At 49.5% G+C, this 26,478-nt stretch overlaps 1 protein-coding gene across 2 annotated transcripts in view; it reads left to right on the top strand.

Moving 5' to 3' along the window:
• Window positions 1-26,478, top strand: part of AP2B1 (adaptor related protein complex 2 subunit beta 1) — a 99,028-nt gene that overhangs the window by 57,077 nt on the left and 15,473 nt on the right. The window contains exons 15-18 of one of the 2 annotated variants that reach the window (XM_037167225.2): window positions 8,810-8,851; window positions 9,666-9,812; window positions 10,686-10,831; window positions 14,566-14,695. In XM_037167225.2, coding sequence (XP_037023120.1) covers window positions 8,810-8,851; window positions 9,666-9,812; window positions 10,686-10,831; window positions 14,566-14,695 — 465 coding nt within the window. The remainder of the gene's footprint in view (window positions 1-8,809; window positions 8,852-9,665; window positions 9,813-10,685; window positions 10,832-14,565; window positions 14,696-26,478) is intronic. The other variant, XM_037167227.2, reaches the window with a different exon arrangement.

The following is a 26,478-nucleotide window of genomic DNA, read 5'->3' as shown; positions in this document are numbered from 1 at the left end:
GGAAGAATGGCGTTGCTAGGAGTGGTAGAATTTGACCCAGACCCCCATTTAAAGTACGGCCAGGAGGAGAGTTATCTGGTCGCCTGGCACTGGGTTACAGCTCCGTGTTCGATGGAGAAGGGCCGTCAGTCACAAGGCCTCCAGCCTGCGGCTGCGGCCTCCTCCCTGTTTCCAACAGAACCTGGCTGGAGAGGAGGCGGGAGTGCTGCTAATGACATGGCAGCTGCTCACCTTTGTTTCAGCCTCACGGTTCGCAGCTCCACCTGCAAAATTAGTACCACGTTTTAAAAAATACTGCCTAGCGTTTGTGCCCAGTCCCAGGGCAATTGAACAGAAGTTCAGGGAGGACCTGGCCGCTGTTGTTTTTAAAAAGACACCCAGGCTGTTTTAGTTTTGCAGCTTAGGCTGAGAACACTGAGCCATGTGAAATTTCAAATGGAGTTAGGTAGAGGTGTTGAAAATTGATCTCTAAGCCAAGACGGTAACTTCCACAGGAGAGTTACATTCTGATAAGCCTCTTTGGCACCTCCTAGAAAAACGGGCCTCTCCGACCTCACCTTTGTTCTGTCCCCAGGACTCGATTCCATCCTGATCTGCTTTCAGGTGATGCAGCCAGAAGTTGGTTGGATGCTGAGTCTGACCGCCTCACATTCAGTCACTCCATCGCGGGTTCTTTTTGGCCCCTTCTCACTCTCCATAGTTAGAAACTAAAATTTTTTATTGCCTTCCCATTTCGACTCCTCTGTCCTAAAGATGACTTGACTCTTTCCCCTTCATATCCCTGACGTATCCTTTCAGATCTTGTTTTACCCTCTTTCATCACTGCACTTGGGAAATGGTGAGGTTTTGGGAGTTGCGACTTCTAGATTCGTCATTCAGGAAGTGCAGTGGGTCCCTCGTCCCCGTCCGTGGTTTTTTCGTTTCCCGCAGTCGCAGCGTCTCGTGGTCAGCTGCAGTCCAAAGTATTAACTGGAAAATTTCAGAAATAAACATAAGTTTCACCCCCTGCACCATGATGAGCAGGGGGACGATACTTCATGCCACCCACCGGAGGTGAATTACTCCTTTGTCCTGTGCGTAGGACAAAGGAGTAATCGTCCCACCCTGTCCTTTGTCCACCCTACCCTCACCTGTTGTTAGTCACTGAATCGCCATCTCAATTACCAAAGAGATGACAGTGTATTCTTATCGTTGTTCTGTTTTGTTGTTGTTGTTGTTGTTAATGTTTTACTGTGCCTACTTTGTAAATTAAACTTCATCGTAGGGTGTATGCATGGAAAAAAACATAGAGTTTCCTACACAGGGTTCGGGACTGTCTGCAGTTTCAGGCGTCCACTGGGGATCTTGGAATGTATCTCCTGCAGATGATGGGGGGCTGCAGTGTCCTCTTGCTTGAAGTCTGTAGATAATTTCCCCCTTCTTTAGTATTAACTGTTGCCATGGTGTGGATGAATTCAGGTGATGGAACTTATATCCGTTCTGTATGTAGAACATGATGGTGTGCTGTTTAGATGTAGGTTTGCAAAAGTATTACTTGGATTTGTCATTGTTGTTATTCTTTGTTTTACAAGCTATGTATGTATTTTCTGATGCCTCTGATACTGAATCTAGGAAACTGCTCATTCTGGGTAGTGTGACTTTTTCCTGGTGCAAAATCCTTCTGGTTTGTAGTGTGTGAGGTGACCTGATGCCTGCGTGCATAACTCTCATGTGCATGTTAGAAAGATAACTGTGTGCTAATGACTCGGGCATCTGTGAGGATCACTAAAACAATCACTGCACCTCAGCTGCGTGTTACATCAGAAATGTAAAGGGAGCATTACCCGGAGCGCCCTTCGCGCCGACGAAGGGCAGGACTGCTGTCCGTGTGCCTGGCCGCAGCGGAGTGCGGCAGAGGACAGGCTGCCTTTTCTGGCTCCGCCGTGTGGCCTTCAAAACCTCTCCCTCTGTTTCCTGCAGGCTTTTACCTTTCAGATGTTTTAAGTCATGCACCGTTTTAGGAATAGTTTTTAGGTTTTTTTAGCCCATCCGAAATCCATTGTATGTGCTGATTTCGCATTTTTCTGTCTCCGCCAGAACCGCCCTGCAGTGAGTTCAGAGCCTGAGTGGCGGTGTTGTGGGAACACCTTCGTAACAAACTGGCCCACCTCTGCCCGCTCAGTTCTTCAGGGTCCCTTCTCTAACCACTGTTTATTATTCTCACCCAAGGGCATGCTCGTTGGTGTTAGAGACAAAGGGAAACATTGATTGAGAAAGAAACACTGAATCCACAACCCAGTCATGTGCCCTGACTGGGAATCAAACCTTTTGGTTCATGGGATGACGCTCCAACCGAGACACACTGGCCAGGGCAGAACTTTTATAATTTCTAATCCTCAAAATAACTCTGCAGAGTAATTGGTATTGAGCCTCATTTTACAGAGAACTAAAGACCACATAGCAAGTTAGGTCATGAGAGTTAGAATTTGAGTTCAGGACTTCTTCAAAACTTCAGAGTCGACACGCCTTCCACTAGGCTGTGATTGCTCCAGTTTATTTGTCATTGTCATCTCCCAAAATAGAGTCCAGTCTCACTTGACTTTCGGTCCTTCTCAAACTGGGGTACCCAGTCTCTGGAGTACACAGTGTGGGGCAGGGTGCGTTTGAAGCTGCAGAATAGATTTGGCTCGTTATCTCGCAATGCCAGTCTTACTTGATGGTGAGTAGTGTAAATAGACTAAACGCTGATGTATTAAGGCTTAGAATATGAACTTGCTTCGGTGTTTAACACGAAGCACGAGGTTTGTTTGCTCTAGACCTCTGTGCCTCTGTGCCTTCCCTCCCAGCTGTCCTGGGTTGTGAGTTTGGGCCAGCGTGACACTCGGAGGCGCGGGGAAGTTTGAGGAGGGCTGTGCAAGTGTATTCATTCATAGAAGGAGGGACTAGATACGTTCATGTTATCGGTCTTGCCGCATCTTCCCCTCTTCAAAGTGGAGCCACAAAAGCACATCTTCCTGTGTGTTTGGTGATGAGTTGTGATATAAAGCACTAGTCCTTTCAGGGCAAATAAATGCCTTGCTGAAAACTGGCTGTTGAAACAACTCAAACAATACATTGTTTCCCTAGAAAGGGCTTTGACCTGGGAGGGGGGTCCCTTTCCCCCACTGGTTCTATTCATATGTGTTGGCAAGGTCAATGCAAACACTACGTTCTAGACCAGTTAATGAGACACTTTTGTAGGCCTTCTGACCACTTTCTTTAGTAGAATGATTCATTTTGCAGTTACCTACCTAAGAAGTAGTGTTGTTGCCAGTAGTCCTGTTCATGTGGTTAGGAGAACAGTCATCTATTCAATAATACTCGACGTCAGGCTCTATTCTGTGTACTGGGAATATAGTTGTGATGAGTCCTGACAAGCTTTTATTCTAAGCGTGGGAGACAGATGGCAAGTATACAGGGTGTGGCCAGCATATGGCGTTATATGGAAAATAATGCAGTAATTAATAAACGGTAATAGGAGAATGAGCTCTGTGCTTTGCGTACCCGCGGCTGCGGCCCTCCTCACCTCACCTTGTACGGTCAGGCGGTAAGTGCCACTGCAGAAGAGGAGGGCGCTGCAGAGCTCCTTGTGGGTCTGCACCTAAAGTTGAGTACTCTGATAGTTTTGTACGATATAAATTAATGTATGTGATTTCATACGTCTGTCTCAGCCATCAGTTTAGTAGCTTTTGCAGGGTCACAGATTCTTTCCAGCAGTTTGATTATAATTTATAATGCCTTTTAGAACAGCCTTTTGAAGACCAATTAAAATCTGTAGCCCAGCAGCTGAAATATCATACTTTCGCTTAGGAAATGGTTTGTGCCTTCTGAAATCTAAAACCGTAATAATGCCCTACTTGGAAAAAACACAGATTGGTATTCTTGACAGCAGTAGGGTTTGGGTGTCAGTTTTGTTTGTGATGGAATCTTTGTACTATTTTTACATCGTTCTGGTTCGCCTCTGAAGCATTCATTCCTCAGACTCCTTCCAATCAAATCAGTTCTGGAAAACATCAGATAACTCTAGACAGGAGCATAGAAATGTCCGAGCTTAAGATCAGCGCCTCTACTTCAGAGAATGTCTTGAGATAGCTGGAGAACTCCGAGGTTTCAGAAGGTACTTGGGACTGATCAGCTGTACCTCGAAGGTGCTAATCCAGACCAGCCATTGAGATCATTACTGGGGTTTTCTTTTTGTGTCTGCCCAGTGGCCATCTCAGTTCATAAACTTTAATTGTAAACGTTCTTTTTCTTCTCTTGGAGTCAGGCAGAACTCAGTCCTGGGTTCAGTCCGGGTAGTTCTGCTGTTGTAACGCACGTGCTGTGGGACCGAGGGCCTGTCCCCTGGCCATCCGGCTGAGCCTGAGCCGCGTGAGACTCGGCTCCCAGACGCGGGCGCCTGGCTGCGCTGCAGAGCTCACGCGATCAGGCAGAAGTGCCCTGGCTCCCGGGTCCTGCCGAGTCACCTTGAAGTCACTGCCTGCCACCCGGTCACTGAAGTGGTATTAGTGCAGGGACACTTGCCGTGTGGCTCAGCATGAATGGGCCCCGTTCGGCACCTCCTCAGACACGGCGAAACGGCCAGATGTGAGTGTTGTTCTCAGTGCCATGTGATGACCCCAACTGCCATGGCGCAGACTGGGAGCTGAGGGAGCTTCTAGCAGAAACTCTGAGCGTGGTTATCAGCTGCAGATCTTCAGGAAAATTCTCACTCATCAGCATTTGAAACATCTTTCCCTGAAATTGGCACTTCGCCTTCTGTCATCTTCTCGTATCCCGATTTAGGCCTGGAGTTGATGTATTTCCTTCATAGGGAACGTGGGAGTCTGAGCAGGGCCGTGGGGGCAGTGGGAAGAAGACAGCCACAGAGACCCTTAAACCAGGTATCCAAATGCCTGAGATTGGGAGTGAAGCCACGCCCCTCACACCCACCCCCACACCCCTGTCTCCCACCGGCTCACTGGGTAACAGAGAGCACTGTGTGTTTGCAAACCCTAGTGGGACTGGTTTTGTACACCACCTCAGGGGGTGTTGCCAAACAGGTAAGTCTGGTCGGACTCCAGGTAGTGCCAGCAGCTGACTGAAATGGTTAGTAGTAGCTGGTTCAGGTTACATGAAACTTGCCTGGATTTTGTTCAGCTTTCTAGTTTTTCTTTTCCTTTTTTCCTCTTGATTAATATCTGCATCATTCTGCTTGTCACCGTAGATTAGGAGAAGCCACTCACTGGGTAATTGGCTTTCAATCCTCGCTGACATCTCCCTGTTAGTCACTCATGCCATCACTGTGAGTGATGCCATCTTTGTCCTTTTGCAGAGGGGAGGATAATAACCTTCCTCAGACTCTTCAGTCAGGAGGAACAGAGCTTTTGAAAAAGCTTCCGTTCTGCCAGTTAGAAAACCCTGAAATGTTGCTTTCCCTCAGCTCTCTGGACATAGTGTGATTAGGCAAACCTTTATATTTCTGGCTACGTGTCTCTAATGGCCCTTGGATGATCCTGTCTTGGAAGACCAGAGCTCCTGGTTCTCGCTGAGCTGTGTCTGCTACACGTAAATGCGTACCAGGGTTTCTTTTCAGTTTCTTCCTTGGTTTTAAATTAAATTGGTAAGCAGCACGACATGTATAGGGGAGAATACATGCAAATCTTTTCCAGCTAGGGTAATGTTTATATAATACAGATAGTAAGAATGATGACTGAGAAAATAAGGGTTGTAATTGGGCTTCATTTCTTTTGGCCTCAACATCACCAGTGAGGGCCTTTTCTCAAGATCTTTTATTGAAGTTAACATTTTGAGGAAAACTGCTATTTCGCTTCCAGCATGTGTTTTCTTTCTTGCCAACGAGTGCCAGCTAGGTCCCTAAGCATTCTGCCCCTTTCCAGTTTGGGTGGTGAGCCTAGCCAAAAAGGAGGGCAGTGCTTGTTGGGGATAAGGGAGGGGTGAGCCCATCCAAAAGTCCTGAAACCAGACCACAGTGTCAGGGCAAATGAGACGTTCCGCATTCTCCTCTTCCTTAGAAAGGGTTTGTCCTTTTCCTCAAGTTCTAACTTCATTTTTTTAAGATTTTATTAATTTATTCTTAGAGAGAAGGAGGGGAAGGGAAGAAAGAGGGAGAGAAACACTGATAAGTGAGAGCCGTGTCAATCACCTGCCTCTCGCACGCCCTGAACCAGCGACCTTGCAGTTCACAGGCTGGCGCTCCTTCCACTGAGCCATGCCAGCCAGGATCTAACTTCGTTTTTATTTAAGAGTTAGCTCCAAAGTCATTTCTGAACAGGTGAATCTTGAGCTGAAATAGTAGTTCATTCTCTGAGGTACTGTTTTCAGCCTTGTCTGTGCCTGAGGAGGACTAGGGAGCTGTTCAGAGTCTCGGTGCCTGGCTGCAGCCGGAGCCTCATAGCCACGGTCCCTGGGGCAAGACCCGGCGCCACTGTTCTTTAATTCCTGACTCCTCCTCCGCCCCCCCAAGAAGTGCAGGTGTTTGGTTGCATTGGGTATATGAAGTTGAAAACCATAGTTAATGACACACAGTTGAAGGAGTTATTAGTGTTCTTAGAAAGCTTGAATTTTAACCTAAGAAACATCAGGTTTATATGAAGGAAAAATTAAAACCCGAAGACGGCTCCGTAAGCAGCCTGCCTTTGCAGCCTCATTTGCAACGACTTTCCCTCCCCCCCCCCCACATAGCTCTCCTGCGCTCTGGTTTAATTGAACTGCATTCCTTCTTGATTGTGCTTTTATTGGTTTTGTCTTTTTCTTTTTTAAAAGATTTTATTTATTCATTTTTAGAGAGAGGGGAAGGGAAGAGAGAAAGGGAGGGAGAGAGACATCAGTGAGTGGTGGTTTCTCATGTGCCCCCTACTGGAGACCTGGCCCACATCCTAGGCATGTGCCCTGACTGGGAATCGAACCAGTGGCCCTTTGATTCACAGGCCAGCACTCAATCCACTGAGCTACACCAGCCAGGGCTATTTGGGGGAATTTGTTTTTTAGCCTTTGTTCATGCTACTTGAGAAATAACCCCCTGTTTTTGCTTTTTATAATCCCACACTGCTACCTTTTTGAAGCTTCCTTTCATTATTTTGAGCCAGAAGGAGGCTCGTCCCTTCACAACTCCCCTCTTTTGCTTTAGTATGTTCTCTATGACCTTGTGTTTGTGTTTTATTTCTCCTGCCAGTGGGCAGAGCCTGGGTTTTATTCACGTGTGTGTTCCTCTCAGTGCCTTTCCAGTAGTGCCCTGTACCCCGGGAGGCACTGTACCAGTGTCCGTTTGCATAGAAGGGACTCGTGCTTTTGAGATGTCGTATTGTAGGTACGTGCTGCTGCTGTAGAGCCAGGGAGAAAGCAGGTGTGTGATTTCTTCCTTTGCTTTTATACTCTTCCAATTATTCAGATTGTTCTTTGTGATGACCCTCTTATTTATTTATGCACATCATCTCTGGCCCCCGTCTCACTGTCAGGGAGTCTCCAGGCACCAGGTTCTGCAGAGGCTCGGTGGGCTCCGTGCGGAGTGTGCTGATCGATGCCGGTTGGAAGCACCTGCCTGGGGCAATTTTCTGTCCTGGTGGAAACAGAAATTTGTCAGGCGGTAATATTTTTCAGTATAGGTTATTTTTAGGTTCTGGCCACCTCATTTTCTGTATCTGTTCACTGAGAAGATAAACCCTCTTTCCCAAACCCTGAAGAGCACACAGTTTTACTTTTTAGCATGACCAGAGCGTAGAGACGTCCACGTGTCCACCACTAAGTGACAGACAACAGCGGGGACATTGTTTGGTCAGCAGATACAGGCATTTGGTGGTTTGAAGAGGGATTTTTAGATGCACGCTGAGAACTAAGGAGGAAGCAGAGGTGGAACTATGGCAAAAAAAAGGGGTGTTTTTTGCTTTTTAAACAGCACCATTAATTGTGTGTGTGTGTTCCCTACTCCGTCATGCCAGCTCGTTTTGGCTCCAGGCCTCCGTGGAAGACCGACTTCAGGGTGAATTAGGCATAAGAGCCCTAAGGGGACAAAGCCACAACTAAGACCATGTGGGGTTACTCTCCTGTCACCTGGCTGATCTTAAATTAGGCTGATTCTCCAGTAGTTAGCGTCCTTTAAAGTGGTCTACTCCAAACAAATCACAGTGTTTCTCCTTGGTAGTACTGACTGCAAGACAGACAGACTTAAATCATCACGTGCCTTCCCACACCTCTCCCAGCTCCCCCGAGGTAAGATGTCTTCCTGTCCCAGCTGTTTTCTTTCTTAGGAAAGTTCTAAACTCTAAAAATCACTCTCATTCTACCTGTGACTTTTGAAGCTTAAACTTGTCATTCAGCACAGGTTTGGTCCCCTCTTTCTCAGTGGGACAGCAGGTCTTGTAGATCAAAGTACGTTTTAGTTTTCTTTGCTTTTCTTTTTTCTCCCTTAAATTTTCTTTTAGAGTAATAAACTATATGCAAATTACAACAGCTTAAAGGTAGAGCTTCTTGGAATATGAAAATTCTTAAATTCTGTTTGGGTTTGTGCTTGTGTACCCCAGTGGAAAGATTGGATCGAAACAGCCCTGAGGTGTCCCCGCCCCACCTTTGCTCCAAGTTTTCTCAGAACTCCCACACACCATCACTGCCACTGCTTGGTTCCCGTGGGAAGTGTTTCTTTGCAGTCTAGAATTTCTTTCAGCTGTGGGAGACAAGTTGCATAGCATGAATTCCCAGCAACTTGGTAGAGCAATTTGCAGATTCTGCATGGTCTTCTAGTACTTAGTTAAATGAACTCTACCTCTCTCTCCTCTCTCTCCTTTCTCTCTTTCAGCTTGGCAGTGACCTTGGCGGGGGCATTGGAGGAAGTCCGGCAGTAAGTGCCATCCGTTTTTTTTACCACGGGATGCGCTGCCCCTGTTTGATGCCTTTCCTGTGCGCACATTCTCAGACTAGCCGCCGCCGCTGTCCATAGCGCTGCCCACCAGAACACGGCTAGAGCAGTGACGAATAGTACAAAGCAGCGTAGGGCCACTCGGAACCTCTGGGGTCATGCACCACGTGTGGTGTGGGGGCATCTCTATGGACTGGCGCTCTGGTGTGTATGATGAGCCTAGTTTTCCTGACACCGAAGAGCTAGGTGGAACTTCCCATCGTGACTGGAGAATGCCTTTGTTCTCTGGCGTCGTCTAAAAAACTTGGCATAACCAGTTGTTGGACTCAGAGTGAGACTCTCCGTGTAAGTTAGTTCGGGAGCGTGTCTGTCCTTCTCCCCAGGAGAGTTTCCTACTAGGTATTCGTGCCCAGTGGGGACGGCCCGAGCCGAGTGGGGTGGAGCTGCTGTCTGGGGAGGCCCCTCCTTCGTGCCCTGGACGCACACTTCCCGCCCTCAGGTGCTCGTCCTCAGGTGCTTGTAGGCCTTTTGCACAGAATCATGGAAGCTAAAATTGGAAACAAATTAAACCCCTTGGATTACTGTGTTCCTAATCCTGATTACTCTCTTGATAGAACTTGGATATAGTATTTAGTGTCGATGATGATTAAAAGGACAAATACATTAATTCAGTGCCTATAGTAGTATAACTGTGGTGTGTTCTCACTGGCTTGTCAGTACTTCTGAAACATGTACAACTATCCTGAGGACTGTTAATCTGTTCTCCCTGACTCCCCCACCCCCACGTTTCCCGCAGGTGGGACAGTCCTTCATCCCCTCCTCGGTGCCCGCAGCCTTCGCTCCCTCCCCCACCCCCGCCGTGGTCAGCAGCGGCCTGAACGACCTGTTCGAACTCTCCACGGGGATGGGCATGGCGCCCGGCGGACACGTGGCTCCGAAGGCTGTGAGTAGAGCGGCTCTTTCTCAATGCGCGGGACCCAGACTGCCTGGCTTCTCGCGTGTGCGCTCCTTTCACTGATCACCAGCTCGAGGTCTGACCCCTCGTTTCAGAGGGTTCAGAGACGTCCTCGAGCACAGCAGTAGGACGCACTGGGCCGTCTTTGTTAACCATTGTTAGAGCAAGACTTAGAGTTGGCAGTGCTGAGTGTTTGAGTTTTGTTCTCATGTTGAGAAGTGTTGTCCAGTTTGTCAACACTGAAGCCAGTTGAGTGTGAATTTGATGTGCAGTGCAGCCGCGAGAGAAAATACAGTGCAGAGAAGGAGCGCTTTTATTTCCCTCCATCCCCCTGCTCCGTGGATGTCAGGTGAGGATGCTGGCCTGCCGGCTCCAGTCGGTGTAGCTGTCAGGTCTGTGTCTGGGCGCCGTGTCGGCCTCGGCCCTGTCTGCGGTGGTGCTCGCAGGGGGACTCACGGGGCGAACTAAGGGCAGTAGATTGACTGAGGTTCAGGGGCCGGGGGTGGGTGATGAATGAGTTGTATAGACAAAGCAGGTAGTGAGATTACTTAAAGCAGCACCCAAGTGCTTATTTACTGCTTGCTGGAAACCACAGCAAGAGTTACAAATGTCCGTTAGACATAGGCCGTGCCCTTGAGGAGGTTGTTGAGTATAGTTTTGTCTTGGCAAGAAAGCCCTCAAAGATTACAGGCCTGTATTTTCATCAGTAAATCCAGTTTCTTCCCTTTTAAGCCTTTTACCAAAGCCGCTAACAAAATCACCATAATTGCCTTAAGGAACTGAAATTTTATCTTTATTCAAAGACAACTAGCATGGAGGCAAATCTTGCCTGGCTCCATCGGGCTATGCGCTGCCTTTCAGGTCTGGCTGCCTGCGGTAAAGGCTAAAGGCCTGGAGATCTGCGGGACGTTCACCCACCGCCAGGGGCACATCTACATGGAGATGAGCTTCACCAACAAAGCGTTGCAGCACATGACTGACTTCGCGATCCAGTTCAACAAGAACAGGTGAGAGACCGGCGTCCCAGTGGGTCCGAGAAGGGGATGTGCACCCTGTGCCCGACCAGAGAGTGTCCGTCTGCAGTGGGGGGAGTCCTCCTGTCTGCAGGTGCTGGGCGCAGAGTGCACGCGGCTCCCGCACGCCCCTTCCACTGGCAGCTGCAGGCTGAGGGTCTCGTTCCTGTTGGAATGAGGAGACCTCAGCTTAATGCCTTCTTAAAGCGTCCTGGGACCAGAATGTTTTTACTGAAACAGTTCATTTAAAACTTTCAAATTGCAGTCTATTTACTCATTCAAGAAATAATTGTTCAGCATCTGTGTGCCAGGCATTTTCAGGCACCGAGACTGGAGTAGTAAAAAACACATGTGTATCTGAAGCTGTCATTTTGGTGGAAAAAATGAATAGACTTTGGTCGATGACATGAATGCAGAAGACACCCGGTTGGGTGAGCGAGCACATGGCTGCCAGCCTGCCTCTGGCCACGGCTCCTGTGCTCTAGTGAGGGGCCCGGAGGGAGGGAGGCGCTGACGTCCTGGGCTTCCAAGGCGTCGCTGGCTTCCATTCATCGTGGCTCAGGAAACCAACTGTAGACTTGGATGGCAGGTTCTTTTCATGAATATGAGGGAATTCGAACTTGTTTCTAACAAAGTAGTGATTGGACCCTGCAATCGATTTAATAAGGTTTGTCAGTAACAACTTACATCGGTGACTGTCTTATCGGTCGTCATTTGAAAATAACTGGATTTGAAGGTTTGGCACGTTAGAGGTCCCTGAAGGATCTAGAAAATCTGTTTTCTTCCGTCACCAGTTATATTTCCAGCCACTTTGAAGGGAGCTGCCCCGTGAGAGGCCAGGGCGGTCCGGAGACGCTTTATGGCTCAGGCAGCCTGCGTGGCCCACCTTCACACTTCTGTGTGGCAGCCTTTGCTTTTTGTGGTGTTTTAGCACTTAGAAAAGTTTGTATTTTTTGTTCTGATAGGTATAGTTTTTCTTTATGAAATACTCATAGTCCCTGCTTTCAATAGGCAGTCTGTTGATTTCCTGCTGTAATTTATATCTTCTGTTCTCTCCATTACCCAGTGTTGCTAGGACTGTTTTTCTTTGGGTTCACCTTTTCTTGGTGCTCTTCAGTATGCCTGCACTTCTCCACTTGGCTTGTCCCCTTTGACCCCTGGCGATGACAGATGAGGCCAACTTGCTCCCTGTTGCTCTCATTTTTGTAAATTGTTTCATTTCTACATTTTGTTCTTGCACCTTTTGTTTGTCTTGGATTTTTTGTCTATTTCCAGTCCTTTTGTAGTTCTTTCCCACTGTCCTTTCGGGGGTGTCTTTTACCAGATGCTCAGAAAGGGTGTGAGGACCCACACAAGGCCATGTAGACAGTAACCCTTGAAGCCTCACAGGCTCACAACTGCGTGCGACCTTTCTGTGTGAAAATCCTTGACTCGAACTCTTTTTTTACTCCAGTCTCTCTTGTCATTGAATGTTCTTGTGGAAAAGTCAGCTGCCAGCCCCATTCCTTCCCTCCATGTGAGTGATTTGGTCACTCTGTCCGGCTGCCCAGAGTTATCCAGGTGTTCTGGATACCTGGATGCTGACGGGTCGCAGCCAGTCCTCCCTGGAATGTGCTTGTTGGGGGGACACAGCCCTGTCCCCTGGGTGTTCGTTTTCCCTTTGGAAGGTGCTGCTTTTTGAGCTGTTGTCACCTCCAAGCCCCCCAGGGACTTTCCATCTCCTTTCCTCTCTTCGCCTGTGCGTTGTCCCCTGCTGGTCTCAGTCCTGCTCACAGCACCGGACACGAGGGGTGGGCTCCCTTCTGAGAGTGGAGATCTGCCGTCCCATCAGTCTCTGAGCTGCCGCCACCAGTGTCCCCGGAGACCCCCGGCCTCCCGGCCGCACCTGCGGGGCTTCTCTCCTCGTCCTGCTCATCTCCTGGCGAAGCCACACTTCAGTGTCCTGTGGAGCCTGCAGACTTTCTCTGACTCGTAGTTTTGCAGAAGGGACAGTTGTAGATTTACAGGGCATTTTTTCCTCCTTTGTTTCCTTCATGTTCCTTCCCAGAGGAGCAGTCGGAAGATCCAGGACTGAGCTGCTGCTGTGGCTCCGTGCCAGCAGGGACTCCTGGCGGGGTTTGGCGGCCGTGAGAGCAACATCAGCAGAGCAAATGGTTTTCACGTACAAATGTTGGGTCACAATGAGCGATGTGTGTTCGTGGGGTCATTTCATTATTACACCTTGGCGCATTGAAGTGTAGTTTTTCTAGGAAAAGGAGAATGTGTCTTCTGCCGTCTCCGATTCTTGAAGGAGATGCTACCTAGATGAGCTCTGCGCCTGCATTTGTGCGCTCGCTACACCGCAGGTCTGCTGCTCCCTCCTGCTCTGTCCCTGGCATTTATTCTTAAGTTTCTGTCCTGTAAGATACGGCTACATCTCCTAGGCAGGTCGAACAGTGTCAGCTGGGTTGATGGAGTCTCAGATATGGTGTCAGCTTGCTGGCCTCGAGGGGGTGGCTTTAGCACAGGGACAGTGGCCTCTGCTCACCCAGATGCCAGACACTTCAGTTCCTCCCTTTATGCCACTGGTGCCTTCTAAGCCACTGCCCCAGTGCTGGAGCTCAGAGGGAGTCAATCTGAGTAGGTGAGTTCGTGTGTGGGTTCTCTAAGAGGAACTGCTTAGGGCTCCAGAAGTTTCTTCCACCATCTCAATCCCCACTGGTTTTTGAAGCCAGAAGTTGTAGGGGCTTATCCCCCTGGCATGGGAACCCTGGGCTGGGGGGCCTGGTATGAGGCTGGGACTCCTCACTCGGGAGATAACCCTCCTGAATCTTTATCTACCACTCATGAGTGAGACCAGCCCATTCCATGTCTCCACCCCTCCTACCAATCTGGATGGATCTGGTTTCTTTAATTCTGTAGTTGTCAGACTTCATTCAACTCCATTTCTGATGGTTCTGAGTGAGGGTTGTTCTGTATTTTAGTTATAATCTTTGTCTTAAAGATTTTATGTATTTATTTTTAGAGAGGAGTAGGGAGGGAGAAAGAGAGGGACAGAAACATCGTGTGTGGTTGCCTCTCAGGTGACCCCCACTGGGAACCTGGTCCACAGCACGGGCTTGTGCCCTGACCCGGAATCGAACGGGCAGCCCCCTGGTTTGCAGGCCTGCACCCAGTCCACTGAGCCTCGTCGGCCAAGGCTAGTTGTGATTTTGATGTGGTTGTGCAAAGAGGCGAGCCATGTCTGCCTGCACCACTGCCCTGGCCGGAAGCCCTCACTATTCCTGTATCATTGGACCGGCCTTGCTGAGAAGTCAGACTGACGGCACCGCACTCACTGTCTGCCTCGGGCTTAGCAAGTGACTGGATTTGGAACTACAACCCGTCCTAGTCATCATTTGGAATGTTTAAGCCAATCAGTTACTTTTTGCTGTACTTAGAGTATTAAGATACTTATCATATCTGTCCCTCCTGGTGTGATAAACTTTTAGAATCAGAGCACTATAGACGTGATTCTGTGCTGATTTCTCTTTCTTCAAATTTATCTGATGGACAAGAGAAGTTACGTTGTAAGCAGCATTATAGTTAGTTACAGTGGAGCACCTTAGGTCCTTCTGTCGCTTCATTTAATAGTAGCAAAAAAATTGTTCCTTCAAGTGGGATCAAAGCCACTGAAGCCCAGCAGTGCTTCCGTGCAGGTGAAATCCTGCGCCCGATTGACGTGTGGAATCCGTCCTCCTCTCTTGCAGCTTCGGCGTCATCCCCAGCACACCTCTGGCCATCCACACGCCGCTGATGCCGAACCAGAGCATCGACGTCCCCCTGCCCCTCAACACGCTGGGCCCCGTCATGAAGATGGAGCCTCTGAACAACCTGCAGGTTAGAGTGTCTGCCGCACGCGGGGGCGAGTTGGTGCCCTGCCAGCTTTATGTTACTTATGTATAAAACGTGAGATTGGATTTACAGTAATTCTGTGGCGGAGTGCTTTATGTATTTTTTTAAAAGCCATGCATTGACATAGAAAGTTATTCGTTTTTTTACTCAAACATTTAGAAACTTTTTAAGTCTTTTTTACAAATTTTTTTCCCTTAAACTTACGTAGTAATTTGAATGTCACTTACATAAAAATGGGCTTCAGCAGATGCTCACAGGGAGCCAACCTTCGACGCAAGGCCCTGTGTCGCTAGGTCACCCGGGTTCGGACACCCGCCGCCGTCCACGCGCGTTTGTGGTCCGCGCGGCAGAGTCTTCAAGGCGCTCAGAACTCGGTCAGGTCTCCAGGACCCTCTTAACCTTGAAAGTTCTGTATCGTTCAGAGTGAAGACAGGGCAGTGAGCTCCTGGAGGGTGTTGGTACGGACCTGAGCCCCGGAAGTTGGGTGGGTGGTGGCTGTAGCAGCACAGCTTACTCAGATGGACAGAGCCGTCCGTGTCACTCACAGCATCTTAAGGTACATTGTCTCTGCTCGCTCCTCTGCAGTACTTTGCGGTCCGTGCGTGCATCTGGAACGTGTACTGCTGTGGAAAGGGAAGCTGCTCAAACCCGGTGGGGGAGGCACGGGGTGGGGCTGTGGTTCCGTTCGGTTGTTGCCGCCGCGCTGGGCTTAGGGTGGCTCGCTGTTCCTCAGACGTCACCGGCGCCGGAGCTTCTGCGGGGCGGCCGGGTGCTCGGCGCATTTCGCCGCCTTGCAGGCACTGGTGGGGCTCTCGGGTCCTCCCTCCATCAGAACCATGAACACCATCCCTGCTAATTTTTGTTGCAAGCCGTGGTGGGGGGGTGTTTCTGTATATTTACTTGCACGTTCTATTTTAAGGCTGCATTTTCGATTTTTGAATAAAGTGTCTGAACCCGGGGCGGCTGCCGTCTTGCGCCACCGTCTCTCAGAGGCTGAAAGACACGCCGTGAGGGTCGGTCTGAGGACACAGCAGAGGGGTCGATGTTCCCACCCTCCCGAGAACGTGAGATGATAGGGTGGTCCGAATGAGACTGTGACTACAGAAAAATACCCACCTTTCACGTTCCAGTCAAGACAGGTGAGGCTGCATCGCTTACTCTTCTGGAAGTGCCAGTTTGAGGTTCTAGTGCCGATGGGGGCACGTCCGCGGTCAGGTTGTGGGAGGTGAAATCAGCGCTTCGCGTTGGTTGGACAGCCCCGTACGGAGCGCCTGGCTGCCGCGGTGGGCCACGGCCTCCTTTCAGCAGAGGGTGTGCCGACCTAGCGTGCAGATGAGTGAGTCGCAGTCGGCGTGGCTCAGGCCAGAAGAACACACCGGGTTACTGTGCAGAGGGAATGGGCCGTCACTGGGATGGCAGTGACGTGTTGAGGGGCTCTTCCAGCACGGAACCCGGAAGGAAGTAACTCACCCACATCCGCACCTGCTCCCTTTTCATTGACGTGTAACCTCCTGCTGGCCAGAGAGCCTCAGCCCTCATATTTGAGGACAGTCAGCAGGAGCGCAAGATGCTTTACTTTAGGAATAGGAAATGGAATTTGGGTCACAGAAACCAGGGCAAATTTTTGCTCTTAGAAAAAGAAACAGCCCTGGCTAGTGTTGCTCAGTGGATTGAGCACCAGCCTGTGAACCAAAGGATTGCTGGTTCGATTCCCAATCAGAGCACATGCCTGGGATGCAGGCCAGGTCCCCACTAGGGGGCGTGCGAGAGGCAACCACACATGGATGTTTCTCTCCCTTTCTCCTCTTCCCTTCTCTTTAAAATAGATAAAATCTTTAAAAACAAAAAAGAAACAGTAAATAAATGAATGTCAGTTTACTTACCTATTTGCATTTCTATTTCATATTCAGTGAAGTGAACATCTTGAGTAGAAACCTTAATAATAGACATTGAATCTTATCGTCCAAACTCCTCCCTCAAAAGTTTTTGTTTTTACAGTCCTGCCATTATAAAAAGCAAACTTAAACGTTTTCCATCGGAGTGGAATGTAATAAAGCGTATCGGCTTCTGTGGGAGAAATTTCTCATCTGTTCTCACTGCTGCGTTCACGGTGCCTTCCTTCCAGGGACATTGTAATTATGGCTGTTTTCCCTTTAACGGGCAATTCCCAGGGGCAAAGATAAGCAAAAACTTCTGGAGAGAGACCTTTGCCCCTGTGAGCAGCTCTGTCTCGCGTCGGCTGGTGGAAGCTGAAGCTGCTGACTGGCGCAGCAGCGGGTCGCTGGATTTCTGCTCCCGCCTGGCCACTGTCCCTGTGCGAATAAAAGGAGTCAAGTCTTAGATCCAGGTAAAGCCAGATTAAGGTTGATTGGCATTTAAGCATTATATTTACGTATAATGTTTAAATTTAAGAGCTCATGGAGGGAAAAGATCCAGGGTGGAGGAAGTGAAATTCTGGATGCACTGTGTTTCGGCTAATTTCATACCAGTGTGTAGGGGCGAGTAAATGGAGCCCCTGCTGGAGCTGTCGTGTGACAGCGCAGACACTTGGGATTCAGGGGCCGGTCGGGCTGCGTATTGGCTGGTCGTCCGGGCCGCGGGAAACACGGCTGAAGGGTTAAAAGGCACTGCTCCCGTGTCCGCGGTGTGAAAGAGGATTCTGTGGATGCAAGTCGTGAATATCACACGGGGTAAAGCTTGCACCATCGGGAGCTTCTCTTGACTTTATTTATGTCACATGCTCTACTTCCTAAAAAAGGAGTTGATTACTTCTGTTAAAATGAGACAAAACCCTTTTTTGAATTATGTCTAAATTTAGAGTTTCCTCCGACTCCGAAACTCTCATGTTTTCCTTTTATCATTTTGATTGTGCTGGTTGCTTAGAAACTTTCCCCAAGTACACGTCTGCCTGTCCAGCGGCTGCCCCTCCACATCGGTGTCCACACGAGGTGGACTGACCACTGGCCTGCGTTCTCTGGACTTCGTGCAGCCGCTCGGCCTCCCCTCCCCGGGCTGTGTCGTCTTCATTGTTCGGTTTCGTTTGACAGCACAGTGGTTAGACGTAATTTTCGAGGTGACTCCTGAAAAGTCTAGTGCCACCTGGCAGCATGCACAGTCCCTGGGGTGTCACTGACTGCGTCCCCGGGTGGTGTGGCACTGTCCTGGCTGCCCACTGGTGCTGCTCGATCCCTCTCTTTTTCCACCCAGGCTGCAAACTCTGAGGAGGACATTTACAGCACCATGCTTTCGAGTTTTAGTTTTATTAGGGCTATAAAGCAGTTTAAAGAGTCAACTAGTTCTGTACTCAAGAAAAACCCAGAGCCCACCTTTCTCTCCGCAACATGGTTCCCAGTATTTCCTTCCACGGTCGGTCTCTCGCGCCTCTTTTACTCGGTATGTTTTACATTTATCTCTCTCTCAATACCGTGCGTGTGTTGCGCCTTCTGGGTGTTGTCATCTTAGGTGTCCTCTGCATCGCCGGTCACTGCCATCATTTGCTTGGGTATTTCCTACCCTCTTTCCTGATACAGCTGCCTTAGAATCTGCTTTACTCGGTGTTCGATGGTTACATTATTATGACTTTATATGCTCTTAAGAGCTGAGCTACAGGTACTAAAGTATGATTATTTTCCTTTGTAAAACGTTTTGTGAGTAATCGAGTATTTACTAGTTAATACTAGTCTCTCTTTCTTTGCCTAATTTTCTGTGTTTTTAGCTGTAATTAAGTCCAAATTCCGTTGAGGTCAGACCCTTTGAAATGCCTGTCAGTTGTCCTTTCTTGGCCCCTCCTCTGTGGCCCCTTGACCCGCTCCCGTCCAGGCCTCTTTCCTCGAACAGCTGACACAGCCCTTCATCCTGGGCTCCCCCTTCGTCACCTCTCTGGGGATCCATCCCTGCACCCCTCTCCCGTGCTCAGTCTCTAGCTGTGGTTTTTTTCCTTGGTTTACTCCCTCATCTTGATGAAAAACATCCTCCAGTTGCTTCCTGAGAACAGGTATAAAGTTTTCGACACTTCACATGTTGTAAAAAACTTCTTTATCTTCCTACTTATTTCATGGTTTCTGTCTAATATTCTAGGTTAGAAATTAGTTTTCTTCTGGTCCGAGCCATTTTTCTGTGCTGTGCTCTTCCTGAGTGAAAGCTTGTACGACCAGCCCTTCCTGTCTCGTCCAGGGCTGCGGGGACCTGGCGGGGCACCTCGGCGTGTGCCGCACGTCACTCACTGTGGCACGTGCTCAGTGGGCCCCTTCACAGTGGGAGCTCGTGGCCTTCCGTTCCGGGAACTTTTTAACACTTTTCTGTAGGTCTCCCTGTATTTCTGTCCCACATTGGAAGTCTCGTCACTCGGACGTTCACCCTCCTCGACCAGTTTTTGGTCCCCTCTTCCTTTCTATTTCTTTCTCCTTTGCCCTGCTTTCTAAAAGCTTTTTATGGAAAAAAATTTAATATTACAGAAATAAACAGAATAATGCAGTGAGTCCCCGTGTGCCCATCATCCTGTGTCAGTAATTATCAGTCCGTAGTCGGTATTGTTTCATCTGTAACCCTCCTCCATGTAATTCTGAAGCATATCTTGGCGTTTATTTCATGTGTAAGTATATATATTTAAAATATGTCTCTTTTAAAAAACAAACCTTCAAAAAATAACTATGGTAGGTACATTCAGCAGTTAACAAGAATATTTTAACATCAAATATCCAATGTTCAAGTTTATTTCGGTATCTTAAACTTTGTGTTTGTTATTACTGTTTGTTTGAATCGGTCAGGTGCACATACATGTTCAGATGGATTGATAGCTCCTAGGTCCCTTTACAGACACTGTTCTTTTCATTGTTGGTTTTCAGTAGCTCGGTTATTATGTACCTGAGGGTTTTGCTTGTATTTATTTGGCTTAGGGTTCATTGGGCTTCTTGGGTCTGTAAACTGACAGTTTCCCCCAAATTTGGGAAAGTTTTGCTATTATCTCTTTACATGTTTTCCTGCCCACTTACCTCTCTTCTCTCCTTCGTAACTCCCGTTTCACATGTGTTACACCGCTGGCCACTGCCCGTCAGGTCGCTGGGGCTGCTCTTCTCCTTGCTGTTCTCCAGGTGGGTGATTTCTGTTGGTCTGTCTCCGACTGCACTGGCTCTTGTATACACTGCAGCGTAACTTCCATTGCAGATGTCGCACTGTTCAGTTCTAGGATTTCTGTTTGGTTCTCTGCGAAAATTCCCCATCCGTTTGCTCAGGAGGACAACTGGAGAACCCCGTTTTACAGCCTGCGCTCCTCCTTTGGCTGTCCCTTGGGCCTAAGGGTATACTTGCCAGCACTGGGGAACAGTAACCAGTAACACTATCTCAAGCAGGCCCTGGAAACAGTGTTGCAGCTGTCTGTCGGGAAATTCTGTGTGTCCTACCTGGACGCTCTTTTCAACTCTGGATTTTTTTTTTTTAAGATTTTATTTATTTATTTTTAGAGGGAGAGTAAGAGAGGGAGAAAGAGGAAGAAACATCAGTGTGTGGTTGCCTCTTGTGCGCCCCCACCAGGGACCTGGCCTGCAACCCGGGCATGTGCCCTGACTGGGAATTGGACTGGTGACCCTTTGGTTCGAGGGCCGGCCCTCAGTCCACTGAGCCACAGCAGCCAGGGCTGTCGATTTTTTTACCGGTGAGGCCCAGGACAGGAAGGAGTCCCGGTTCGCCTGTCACCGAGGGCGGCTGGCATTCTCTGTGTCAGTGCTTTCTTTTTGAATTGGCTTAATTCTTCCAAAAATCGTCTTCCACTCTCCTGTCTAATAAAGGCTTTCTGCCTGCGAGGAGCTAAGTTGGGAATGAGGGCTGAAGAGTCTCGCGCTCGGTCATCGGCCACCCCGCAGCCACGCCCGGCACGCCCTTCAGAGCAGCATCTACTTGATCTTCCCTAAAAGGACTAGTCTTTAGTCTCCTGTGGACCGAGGGGCTCGTTGGGGCAGCTTGGAATGTGGCAGGGGTCTGGTTCTCCAGCAGCATCTTGGCCCCCTTCCCTGTGGCACCCTCCGCCTCCCGCAGGTTCAGCGGTGCCATCCGGCCCGAACCGCCGAGAAGGCTGTGCCGCTGCTGCTGACCCGTCCGCTCTGTGGCGAGCCACACTTTGTTGCTGTCGTAATTTTTCTTCCCGGATTTTATGAACGCATACCTTTAACTCTTCTTTTACTTATAGCAGAATTTATTCCAGGAGAAAGAAAAATGAAATGTGATTTTTAGTCTGCTATTTTTACCTGAAAGTCTGGTGGCACCTTCCTAAAAATTTCTTCTTTCCCTCCATATTCCTTTACAGTGAGGGGCTTGGAGGTGAATCTGTGGGTAAAGAACTGGTTCTTTTCACCTGGAGGGGGTTGTGCTCAGTGAAATAAGTTGGCGGGAGAAAGACAACTGATTTCACGTGGAATAAAAGAACAGAACAAACAAAACGGAAGCAGACTCAGATGTAGACAGAGCTGGTCGTTGCCGGCGGGGCAGGGATGGTGGGCGCTCGGCCAGAGCCGGGGGCGGGGGGGGGATTGGGAAGTGAAAACTGGTAGCTGCAGAGTAGTCACGGGCTGTAAATAAAGCACGCGGAATATAATCAATAATATTGTGATAACCATGTGCGGTGCCAGTTAGGGAATGAAAATAGTGAGGCAACACTATGCAAAAAATATATGATTGTCTAACCACTATGCTGTGCACCCAAAACCAATACATTTTTTTAATTGCTTCTTTTCTCTATATAGTTTTTATTATTTGTCTTATTTACCTGTCACTTTTTTTTTCAGATTTTAATTTATTTTTTAGAAGGGAAAAGGGAAGAAGAGCGGGAGAGAAACATCAGTGTGTGGTTGCCTCTTGAATGCCCCTACTGGGCACCTGGCCTGAAACTCAGGCATGTGCCCTGACTGGGAATCGAACTGGCGACCCCTTGGTTCACAGGCTGGCCGGTGCTCAATCCACTGAGCCACACCAGCCAGGGCTCACCTTTGTTTTTTTTTCCCCCTCACCCAAGGACATTTTTACATTGCTTTTTAGAGACAGGAAGGGAGAGAGAAACATTGATCAGTTGCCTCCTGCACAGGTCTGGACCAGGGTTTGCACATATCCTGACCAGGAATTGAACCCACACCCTTTCAGTTATGGGACAGTGCTCCAATCATTGGCCAGGGCAGTCTGTCTGTCTGTGACCTTTAAGCTTTGCATAAGTGTCGTTTAGTAAGAGGGTGAGTGTTAATTAGGGAAAAGCAATAATGTCTCTTGGTTTTTTCCTTTGTACATCTCTTCCAAAACAAAGCAGTATTATCAGTTCTTTTTATTTATCTTTGGATGATTAGGGCAGAAAGTGTCGACAGTGTCAGCTGCAAAGGACACACGGCCTTACAGTCCTGTTTATCCATCTCTCAGACTTTTGTCAGCCAGAACGTTTCCCTTTGTTTTCCCTCCAGTGTACGGCCCTGGGACAGTTCTGTCCCTTGTCACCCCTGCAGTGTGGTCCCAGTGGCTGCAGATGGCTCCGATCCCCGTTATTTCATGTCTCACATGTGTCCGTTCACACTCAGAAAGCCCTCAGCTCTACCTCCTGTACCAGAGAAACTCGTAAATGCTTCCAGCTTCCATCAAGTGAGACAAAGCAGCCTGGCATTTGCTGACTTTCCTTGGCTCTTGTGCAGGGCAGACAAGTTCAGTAGGAAAGCTGCCACTGGTCTTTCAAGTTCACAGTTGAGGACGTCACACTCTGATTGCTTTTACGGGGCTGTGTGCTGCTGGGAGAGACATTGAGTCCTCAGATGGTGGGTCACACGGGAACTGGAAGAGATCCGTGGGTCAGGCAGGTGGACCGGGGCCAGATATTGCCCCTGCAGGGACAGGGCCCGAAATACTCCGTTAGCAGTGGGTAGGCAGTGGGGTCTTGGTTCTGAAAGATGAAAACATTTTACCACCCAGTAGAAGAGGGAAATTTACTTTCTGTGATTGCTGCTTCATATTTTATGTGCTTGTTGTGCCACATCAGGACTTTAAACATATCCTTGAACCTCGTCTGAGAAGTGTAGTATCTTTTTTTTTTAAACATTTTAATTCATCTTATCCCGCTGTTTTTTTGTGTGTTTTTTTTTTAATTTTATTTATCTTTTAGAGGGAAAGGGAAGGAGAGAGGGAGAGAAACATCAATGTATGGTTGCTTTTCGTGCGTCCCCTGCTGGGAATTGGCCTGCAAGGAACTGGCCTGCAACCTAGGAATGTGCCCTGACTGGGAATCGAACCGCGATTGTCTGCTTCGCAGGCCCGTGCTCAATCCACTGAGCTACACCAGCCGGGGCTGAGAAGTGTAGTATCTTATATACGACATGTTCCCGTTCTTACTGGGCGGTGCTTTCTGAGAGCGATCTTATCCTTCTTGGCAAGATTCTACTGGGCAGTATCTTTTATCTTAATATAACCAGCACTCCCCTTATTTCCGGAGCTCTTGTACGATTGTGCCTGTGAGCGACAGCCCTACTTAAATAGCCACACATAAGCAGTAGACAAGAGTCCTGTGTTCTCATGAGCAGGGGTGGTGGATGGAACATAAATCTGGCCTTGATGAGAAGAGACAGTGGTTCCTGAAACCCAGACTTCAGTGCTCACGACACCCAGCCCGGGGAGCTGGTGCGTCCGGAGGGGCCTGTGCGGGCAGAGGCTGGTGCTGGGAGTTGAGCAGGCGACCGTGTGTGTCACACAGTAGTGCTAAAGCAGCAGTAAAAGCGGTGTGTGGTTCTCATCTATAAAAGTCCCAGCCATCTTCATATAATGATGGTAAGTTAAGAGTTGGTGATGAAAAGTGGAATCAGTTTTGTGTTTCTGGTTTGACAAATGATTGGAAAATGGGTTTATCCGTGTGATCTTTTTGCAGTCGGGGACTTTACGGGCCATAACCCGAGTGGTCGTTGGAGTTTGAGGAAACTCCCTGGGCTACCCACGGCCGATTGCAGCCCACCTGAGCCGACCCTTCCCCGGCGCGTCTGTCCGGGGGTGGGGGGGCTGCTCTACTCCACAGAAGAGTTTTACGTAGGGTTACGCACGGGCTTCCTGTGATCAAGGTCTATGCATCTCGAAAGCGAAACTTGAGATGAGCTTTGAGCCATGAGTGTGCAGACACGAAGAATGCAAACTCTCAGGGCGGCAGAGGTGGCTTCCAGTGAGTGTGTCAAACCCTGTTTCTGATGCAGTCGACTGTGTGTGAGCAGTGATAGGAGACTCGACGTCTACATGAGTACTAATAATTTACACCCAAAAGTGGCCCATTTTACACTCCAACTACAGATTCTCATTTTAAATGTGGGGTTTTACAGGCAGGTTTCAGTCTGAGTCAAGGCTTGTGGGGCCAGAAAATCAGTCAGGTGGGCCTATAATGAAAATTACAGACCAAAAGAGTGGTCTGTGTAGTATGTGTGCCAGGTGGGTTCTCTGCGGACAGAAAGAGATCCCATGTACATTTGCTGTAAGTTCCTGATTTATTTTGCCTAACACGTAAAACTGTTTTCAAATGAGAAGCCTCCCGGAGCAGGAGCACGTGCAGGGGACCTTAGTGTTCCGTTCCCTGGACCTGGGTGAGGTCCCTCACAGGGGTGAGACGCTCAGCTGCTGTGCTCTCGCTTCCATCACCAGTCTGGAAGAGCTCGTACGGATGCTTTTCTGCGCAGAAAAACCCAAGTTCTGGCAAAGGTCTACAGAGCCCTGGGGAACCTGGCCGTGCCTCGCCCCTCACTCCGCCTGGGCTGCCCCGGGTCCCCATCCATCTTAGGGTTTAACCTAATGGTGGCAGGGGTTTGGGGCACTGACTAGAAGCACAGGCCAACAGGTAGATTAACTCCAGCATCCAGCAGAGAGAGCCTCTGCTGCTGAGTCTCAGATGACGTGTGTCACACAGTTGGAGTCGGTGCCGTTAAAAACCCGTCACTCAGAGCCGCTCCTCTGGGATGTGTTGGCTGGAGGGCACAGTGCCAGAAACGCACCCGAATCACCATTTCAGAGAAGTGGAGACGGTCAGCGTCACTGCCTGGTCTTCGCTTGGACCAGCCCGCAAATAATTTTCCCGAAAGCTAAACAGGGAGGAGGGATAAAAGCAAAAAATACTCTTCAGAGGCTTGGAAAGGTCACAAGTGATGTCATGGGAAAACAGATGATACATCCTCAAAGGGGGGCTGTGTGCGCCCGCCTTAGCTGTTCCGGTGGCAGGCCCTCCTGCGGGCCTCTGGTGAGAGGTGCGGGTGAGGCCGCGTCCGCCAGAGTGCGCACTGAGTCCGCTGCGCACCTCCTTGCAGCGCCTGGAAGGCTGACGGGGCTGCTGGCCCCCGGCTGAGCCTCTGCCAGGAGGCTGCAGCTGCCGCCGTAGCTCCCTGTGCTGCAGGGGGGCTAATTGCAGGTTACGGGCTGAGGCTGACAGCCTGCTCTGTCCCCAGCGCCACTGAGAGTGACTTCTAAAAATTATTATTATTATTATTAAACATTTATAGCCTCCTTTTGTGTTTCCCAAGTGCCTCAGAATCATTTCTATTTGTGGTTCCTGATGATGTCGCTGAGAGGCAAGTCAATATTGTCACGGACGGCCACACGTTGCCTGTGGTAGCACAGAGGGTTCGGTGACCCGCCCCTCGGTGCCGTCTGTGACCCGCCAGGGCACCCTCGAAGCAGTGGCTCAGGCTCACGTTAGGTCCCTGAGCTCCTGGAGCCTGTTCCTCCACTGCTCGCCTTTAACTCGGTATCATGGCTTTGATGCTTTTTCGACTACAACTTAGAGTGAAAATATATTTTGCATAGTGTATGTAACACGTACATAAAACAGAAACACTGTCGGGAACACCACTTCCTCTTTGTGAGGTGTGCCGTGATGTTTTCTGCTCCACTTTTCATGCCGGTTCCAGCCTGCTGCCTGAACCAGGAGAGCTGCCATCAGTCCTGGCCATGGTCATCCATGGCCACACACACTGTGGGGGCGCTTGCTGCTGACACACGCGCACAGGGAGGGGTTTTCTGGAGCATCGGCTTTGCTCAGCGGCACAGAGAGAAACACAGCTTCACATCAAAACACACAGATGTGTTACGGCACCATGTGCCGCCTGAAAACCTCGTTCTTAGGGTGGGCAGCTGGCCCCTTCCTCCTGCCTTCACCCCAGGGCTTCTGTCCACGCTTTCCCCTTCTGTTGAGGAAAATAGACCGGAAACAACCTGGGAAGCGCTGTTCTTCCGGAAACTTCAGACCGAGTTGAGATGTTCTCTGACCCTAAACGGTTGTGAGGGGCTTTGAGCAGCAGTTTCTCTCACAGTTGTCGGGCTTGCTGAGCGCCGTACTCGGTGCTGGTTACTGGGACTGTGGAGCGAACAAGAGAGCTGGGGCCTGGGGACAGGCGGTAAACCAACAAGCCGGTGAAACTGAGTGTCGGATGCGGGCAGCGGGGGAGAATGGAGCTGAGCTCACAGGGCGGGTCCCGAGTTTGGAGACTGAGCGAGGCCGTGTATCAGCGTGCTGCACGGGAAGGTCTGCCTGAAAAGAGAACGTCTGATGAAAGCGAAGACCTAGAAGAGGCTGGGAGGCGGGAGGGAGTCGTGCATCAAAGTGGGGGGGTCCAGATAAAGGAGCGGCCGGCACAGAAGAGCCATGAGAGGAACTGCCCCGTGTGGCCTGGGTGTGCACAAGGAATGCCGCCGAGGGCCGCCTGACGGCACGTGACGCGTAGCATCGGGTTACAGGCAATTGTTTATTCCCGGAGAAGTGGGAAGTCCCGGGAGGTTTGAGCAGA

Source organism: Artibeus jamaicensis, unplaced genomic scaffold (genome assembly GCF_021234435.1).
Source record: "Artibeus jamaicensis isolate MK-2021 breed Jamaican fruit bat unplaced genomic scaffold, CSHL_Jam_final contig_2259, whole genome shotgun sequence".
Classification (NCBI taxonomy): Eukaryota; Metazoa; Chordata; class Mammalia; order Chiroptera; family Phyllostomidae; genus Artibeus; species Artibeus jamaicensis.
Note: the sequence above shows the minus strand (reverse complement) of the source record. Positions and strands in the feature narration are given on the sequence as shown.